At 42.7% G+C, this 7,526-nt stretch overlaps 1 protein-coding gene across 4 annotated transcripts in view; it reads right to left on the bottom strand.

Annotated features, from left to right (window-relative positions):
• The window catches only part of pik3cd (phosphatidylinositol-4,5-bisphosphate 3-kinase, catalytic subunit delta), a 20,375-nt gene extending 13,357 nt beyond the window's left edge, over positions 1-7,018 (bottom strand). For 2 of the 4 annotated variants that reach the window (XM_067240172.1, XM_067240171.1), the window contains exons 1-7: positions 6,836-7,018; positions 5,853-6,019; positions 4,349-4,577; positions 3,808-4,040; positions 2,152-2,328; positions 1,176-1,331; positions 142-231 (exon numbers count right to left, since the gene is read on the bottom strand). In XM_067240172.1, the coding sequence (XP_067096273.1) occupies positions 142-231; positions 1,176-1,331; positions 2,152-2,328; positions 3,808-4,040; positions 4,349-4,577; positions 5,853-5,993 (1,026 nt within the window). In that variant the 5' untranslated portion in view covers positions 5,994-6,019; positions 6,836-7,018. Of the gene's footprint in view, positions 1-141; positions 232-1,175; positions 1,332-2,151; positions 2,510-3,807; positions 4,041-4,348; positions 4,578-5,852; positions 6,020-6,835 lie in introns of those variants that run through there. The other 2 variants (XM_067240173.1, XM_067240174.1) reach the window with 2 other exon arrangements.
• Positions 7,019-7,526: the final 508 nt, after the last annotated feature.

Genomic DNA, 7,526 nt, shown 5'->3' on the forward strand with positions numbered 1-7,526 from the left:
CCATAGTTTGCATGTAACTCCACCCCCCCCCCCCACAAACACACACACCTCCATTCTACACCCGCTTTTGACATATTAGTAAACAACTCACTGCAGCGCCCCATTGAGCAGTGAGAGAAACCTACGCGAAACCACACTGACCTTCATCCCTTCATCTGCGTTGACTTTGGTGCCGCGCAGCAGATGAATCTGTAAAGGCTCCTCTATGGTGAACAGTGAAGACGTGTTCTGCTGTAGGGGCAAGAGAAGGAACAAGCAGTGTCTGGTTATCCCTGGGATCATTTAGCCACATTCCGTCCAGAGTGTGAAAGAAAGAGAGAAAGAAAGAGAGAAAGAAAGAAAGAAAGAGAGAAAGAAAGAGAGAAAGAAAGAGAGAAAGAAAGAGAGAAAGAAAGAGAGAAAGAAAGAGAGAAAAATGACAAAAGACAGAAACAGAATGAAAGTCATTCTGTTGAGAACATTTTCTTTCACAAACAGGTCAGAAAGATTAATTTGGAAGGTTTCTGTCACCCTGCTCTGCTAGCTGAACTCGGTAGCGAGCACTCAAATCGGGCAGCTACTTGGCTGGGGTCAGATGGCTGAGCGGTTAGGGAATCGGGTTATTAATCAGAAAGTTGCCGGTTCGATTCCGGGCAGTGAAAAATTATGTTGTGTCCTTGGGCAAGGCACTTAACCTTACTTGCCTTGGGGGAATGTCCCTGTACTTACTGTAAGTCGCTCTGGATAAGAGTGTCTGCTAAATGACTAAATGTAAATGTACTTGCCGACTTATAATAACACTCACCACCAGCATCTGTGTGACAGGCCCCAGACATACAAATGTTGGCAACCCTCAAAACAAATGTTTCTTTCCCACCGAAAAGAAAAACATGTTTTTTTTATAAATAACTTTACCCTAACTCGATATGTAAACTGAAACACACATCAGTGTGCATTTTTAATAATGAAAATCTGAATAAAACACTTAGTTTGGAAACCGAGTCTGTGAACATTGTTGATTGTTAAAGGCACACACTGTGGATGAAGCCAAAGTCCAAAACACTAGTTGAGCAACAACCACGTGTGTTTCTGTGTGTTGTGTGTATATGTGTATGTCTGTGTTATGTGTCTGTGTGCGTGTACGCAAAATCTGTTAATGACAAAAAGACGATGGCATGAACAGGTTGGTCACTGACCTTCTTCAGGGGTAGAGGTGGAGGTTTGGACGACGATCGACTCTTGGTCACCTGGCTGCAGGCGCCGGCTTGTTCGTCCTGGTACCTGACGATGGTGGAGTGATGCACCATCGTCAGCTGAGGGTTCTGGCCGCCGCGGAGACACGAGAAAATGTACTATAGAGGAGAAGAGAGAGAGAAGGAGGTCAAAAAAACAGGGTTCGGTGGAGGATAATCGAATCACATCTTCTTAGTATAGCTCTTTGTACGTCACATTAAGGCTTCACAGATGCCCACAGGTCAGCACCTAGAAGCAGCCTGAACCTAAACGAACACGACAAGGGGAAAAACTCCCTCCAAAAAGCTCTTAGGGAGAAGAAATATAACCGTTTCACCCTAAGCAACACATCTCTCACACACACACACAGATATTTTCCCAGAGTCTAGTCTAGCGTAGGCTCTTGGCCGGCTGTTCATTTACTCCAGAGTTAATGCAGCTGAAATCTCATTATGTGTAGAGGCCGCTCTCTTCTGAGTCCTGCGAGGGAGATATGACTCATCGCTGCAGGTAGAAAGAGTTTCAGAATCAACAACTGAGCCTCCTTTTATCGTGCCACTGAGTCACTACAGTCCAGCTCTGAGAGAGAGAGAGAAAGAGAGAGGCAGAGAGAGAGACTCTCGCTATAGGACCCCACACTGAGAACAAGCCAGCAAGCTGCAGGCTCCGAGGGGCAGTCATCACAAACAGGAACCAACGCAGACATTATACTCACAACAGAACCCAGAGCTGGAAACCCCTAGCACAAACACCAAACACTGACACATCCAGCAGGCTACACCCGACAGAACATCCATAATTTCACAGACAAACACAACTCCGGTGCACACATGCGTATTCGCTTTCGGTACACATTTGACCCATTATCATTATAATTGTTTTTTGTTGTTTTGTTTTTTTTACTATATATAAAATATAGTTTGTCCCTCAGTCCCTCACCTTAAACTGGCACAGGGGATGTCTTCCGTAGATGAAGTCCCATCGCCCGTTGACCTGGAGGGTGTAGTGCTCAGGCTCCTGCTTGACAGAGCGAAACACGGTGGCCTTCTTCTTCAGGGCGTTCCGCATCAAGCTGAGAGGGAGGTCCTGGGAGTCCTGCTGGAGCATGAAGCTCTCCTGAGGAACACGGACCACATTAACAACAATATCAACACATTAACAACAATATCAACACATTAACAACAATATCAACACATTAACAACATTATCAACACAATAACAACAGTATCAACACATTAAGAACAATATCAACACATTAATAACAGTATCAATACATTAACAACAATATCAACACATTAACAACAGTATCAATACATTAAGAACAATATTAACACATTAATAACAGTATCAACACATTAAGAACAGTATCAACACATTAATAACAATATCAACACATTAAGAACAGTATCAACACATTAATAACAATATCAACACATTAATAACAGTATCAATACATTAACAACAATATCAACACATTAATAACAGTATCAACATGTTATTCATGTCATAACGTGAGGTGTTATTTATACAACACATTGAAAATGTTATTCGTATTATACCATTAAAATGCTATTCGTAATAACAGCAGCAGATGTTTTGCTCACAAAGCAATACAGTGCATGGGGGCATTTGAACCTGCTGCCTCGCAATCTGCAAGCAAATGCTTCACTACTTAGCTGTGTATACTGGTCCCTGGTGTGTTACTGGTGGGTGGTAACAGAATTAGGTCAAAAACACCTGCCTTGTGACTTAGTTACAGTAGTGCTCACACACTCATGTTTACATTCAAAGTATAGTGTTGCACTACTTTTTCAGTTTGTCTCTTACTGTGGATATTGTCCTTTTGCACACGTTTGCAAGAGCACTCTATCTTGAAATTCTTATAAATGTGTATGTCTTTTTAAGTTCTGTGTGGTCTCGTGTAGTTCCTGTGTTGTTTAGGTAGCACTGAGCTCCTGGAGGAAGGCTGTCTCATTTCACTGCGTACTGTACTAACTGTATAGGATTTAAATGACAAAAAAAATGTCACTTATGAGTTATGCTAGTTTCTGCTCCTTCTCCTCCGGTTTTAGATCTGGCTTTGTTTTGATACTTTTTTTTGTTTTCAGTTTGCAGAAGGTGTCTACAAACGTCTCTTTTGAAGTGAAAAGTAAACTACGAGGTGTGGGAGGGGAAGTTCCAGAAATAGTTCACTTTCACCTAGAGCCCTCCTCCAGAATCCTTCTACGCAAGGTTGAAAACAAACTAACTTACAGCAGTTATGACTTGCACTCACTGTTGTTCAGAATAGCCTCAAGACTACAAGACTGAAATCCCTCCCCCGAAGGTCTCACAGACAAAAAAAAATATATATATAACATATGTTCATGTTTCCTCAGCTTCCCTAAGACCCCAATCAGGTAGGAGGAATTATGTAATATTGTAATGACGTTATTGTTGAACTGTGTCAGATTGCATACCGTTCCTAAGCACTAACCACTGGAATATCGTTAAAACTGCGCAGTTAATGCATGACCTGTTTGAATGTCGCTTTGGATAAAAGCCTCTGCTAAAAGACACAAAAAAAAATCTAGGGTGAAACGTGAAAACACTCACATCGCTAGCCTCAAACTTGACGTTCACGAATAATTTCTTGCTGTTTTTGGACTTGAAGCTTCCGGAACTGGGCAGTGAAGCGCAGGGTTCCAGGTCACAAGGGAAGCTGAACTCCATCCACTGGTACCATGGCAACCGCTGCCTCTCCATGGCCTTCTCCTCACAGAAGGAGCGCATCCTGGCACGGTACTCGTTCACCTCGTGGTTCTTCTGGGACTCAAACTCCTGGAGGCCTGGGGAGAAACACACAGCCTTGGGGGTTAGTTTTGGTTAAGGGGGTTGGTTTATGGGCATCTGTGAAGCCCTCTGTGATGTTTGTTTGTAAAAAAAAAAAACGGCCAGGAATCGAACCGGCAACCTTCTGATTAATAGCCTAATTCCCTAACCGCTCAGCCATCAAACTCTCTCACTCGTCTTTCTCCCACTTTTTTTTTGCAGTGCTTCTCACACATCAGCCCCCCCCCCCCACCCCCACACACAAACACACACAAACTCCCCAATTATAATCCATGTGCTGCCTATGAAGGGGTTGGGGCCACACCTTTGCCGATCAGCTGGCTGATCTGGGTGTTGGTGAGTTTCTCAACGCGGTCGCCCTCCCGCGCCACCAGCCGCAGGACGGACATGAAGGGCCGAACATCGCACAGCCGGCGGCTCTCGTCCTCCAGCTCCTCCCGCTCAGCCGTGGAGTTGATGCAGGTGAACACGTACGCGTCCGGATCGCCCAGCGCCCCGAACAGAGGCTCGCTGCTGGCGTTCCGCCACACGGTCTGAGAGAACACACACACGCACACACACACCCCATCACACACACACATGCACAAACACACACACACCCCCATCACACACACACATAACACGCATGCCATCACACACACATGCGCACAAACACATGCACGTACACAAACACACACAGACAAAAACACACATGCCATAGTACAGAAACACACATATACATGCACACACACAAAAACACCCATGCACACAAAAACACACCGCACACACATACTATGTGAATATATATTGTATGTAGTAGGCTATCACTTCTGTCTTTCTGAATAGTGTTATATGATTGTACAGAAATCCGTAGGCTATCAATGCGGTTCAGTACCAGTTGGACATTTAACATTCACGACTGAAATATCCCACCGTGTTTACACATTTCAAGTACATTTTTTCAAATCAGGGATTTCATTTCACGAAATCGAGGTCTGTTCATTTCGTAACAGCTCAGAACTATATAATTATTTAAGACAGTTAAATCAAAACGTCTAAAGTGGCTATGCTAGCCGTGTTCTATGGACAGCGTTGGGAGTGTTGGCATAGAAACTGGCCTACTGAATTACTTTGATAACAGATCTGCTGCAACAAATTGTGAGGCCTGGGTTTGCAGAGCTAAAACACGTTCTCCCCTTTCAACTCCGTCACCGCTACAACAGAAAAAATACGTTTGTCACCACGCTCTGAATGCTGTGACGATTATTTGGGAAGGTCAGAAAGACAGTTCCGTTTCTCAGAATAGAAAAAAAAGCATTAAGCGGTCGATAGGTCCGAAGAACCTAGATTTCTTCTTCTTCTGCTACTGACTTGCAACACTGCACTGCGTTGGCTCTGTTCCACCTTTCTGACTCTATAAGCTATAAACGTTGTGGTACCACTGCTTCAGAATACAGAGCAGACATTCACAAAATTGGCTTTTTATCTACTGATAAAAAGCCTGTGTTTTCATATCGGGCCCATCTAAGATATTGAGCAATAATAATCATACAATATCAACATTCTGAACATGTGCACACAATTCTAACAAAACATGTGTGTAACATAACAGTAGTCTATATATTTGGATATAGCCTAGTGTATGTATTGTATAATTTTATGCTATATATTATATTTATAATATATATATAGGCTATGTAATATATAGGCTATGTGTGTATATATACACATACTTTAAAACATCTTTTTACTGAAAATATAACCGAATATATACGCTACATTCTGTTCGGCGGGACCAACGGTCACATAGATAAAACCGTGAAACTTACTTTCTTTATGGTCTTGACGGTGTCGTTGCGAGACACCGAGAACGTCAGGAGGATCCCGGTGGGGAGCAGGAAGTCTATCATGATCTCTGGGTCCCCCTCCTTCTCCCACTCCGCCCGTAACCCATACTCCCCCGGGGGCATGGTGACGGCCTCTCATTTACCGGCAGCTTACTGATCCGCCAGGTCATGCAGACAGCGTACAGTACAAAGACAGTGCATGCCCCGGTTAGCGATCAGCACGAAGATAATGTGCAACAGTGCAAATGCTCTCTGTGTTCAAGTTTGCAAATGCTCTCTGTGTTCAAGTTTGAATGCATGCCTTTTTGGCAGCACGAACAGCAGGGTTGCTTGGTCTTACAAATGGTTAATCACCGATTTACAGATCATACATCACTGATTTATGCACTGTTAATTATTAGGGTAGCTGATAAACAACACAGTGAAATAAACCTGCCCAAACCTGTCTATCAGCAAATTGATTATGAACCTTGATGAGCACCGCACGTTCTGTTTCATTCCGTTAAAGAATATTCGAATTGATCTGTCATCAATGCACCATGTCGACTAAATTACAGTATGTTAATGACTGGTACAAAGTTCTAACTGACCCCTAAATGGAGAAGTAGGCTATAGGCCTACATTAAACAAGGCACAATCCATGCATTTCACATATAGCAAGACGTGCTGCAATCAAATGAAATACATCCTTGAATTTAAGACATTTATAATATCTACTTTAGAAAAGACGTATCTACTGTATTCGGCTATACAACATATTACAGTGAGGGTTGCACGTTTAACAGTGTTTCAAGAAAATCTAATATGAAGGGAGACTATAGAATCCCCTAGATGGAAGTCAAACCCGTTATAAATTCAGATCAAAATACATTTCTGGAATCTGGCCGACAGGTAAAGCGATGCCTGAATTAAAATTATTAAATTTAAATAGGGAAATACCAACCATTTCCTTTATAATTAGCTACTTGCCTCCGTTCTAGAAGCTTAGATTGCTGCTCATCTTTCTCTGTATACCATCGATGGTTATGTTTGCTTTCCAACGTTGAACCGAAAGTCGGTTGATTGATCGTAATATTACTATTAGGCTACTTCACCAGAGACGAGTCGCTTACACTCCAGTAAACTGAACCATACTATTTCTCGGACTCAGCATAAGGCGAGACAAGTGCGTTGTCATTCAACCGGTGATGCTCGCACACTATGAGCTTCCTTCATCCCTCCCCGCCAACGCTAAGGGACCGTCTACAAAGTTTGGTTAAATGTAAACATTTGTATGTGTGTTTGTGTGTGTGTCTAACTCTAGCGGATATGGCATTTTTGAGGTTAACATGCTTAAATTTTTCTATGTAGCCTATCAACAGCTGTGTGATATCCAAAATCAATAAATCAATAAACAAGCAATCGGATATCAAATTATTGAATGACAAGTGGGCACTTAGCCGAACCCTCAGGGAATTTCAGTGACTTCTACTTGCGGTTTTACAAAAGTAACGAATACAGTCCCACCCCGCCACCCCCTCCAAATAAAAAAATCAAACTACCTATTTCGAAATGGCAGTTATAGCCTACCACTGTTCTATATTTTCGCAGTCGCTTGCCTCCATCAAATACACTTCAGTCAACAAATTATTTTTGAATGGTTTCCCTCCTGGAAGG

The sequence above is a fragment of the Osmerus mordax genome, chromosome 7 (genome assembly GCF_038355195.1).
Source record: "Osmerus mordax isolate fOsmMor3 chromosome 7, fOsmMor3.pri, whole genome shotgun sequence".
Taxonomy (NCBI): domain Eukaryota; kingdom Metazoa; phylum Chordata; class Actinopteri; order Osmeriformes; family Osmeridae; genus Osmerus; species Osmerus mordax.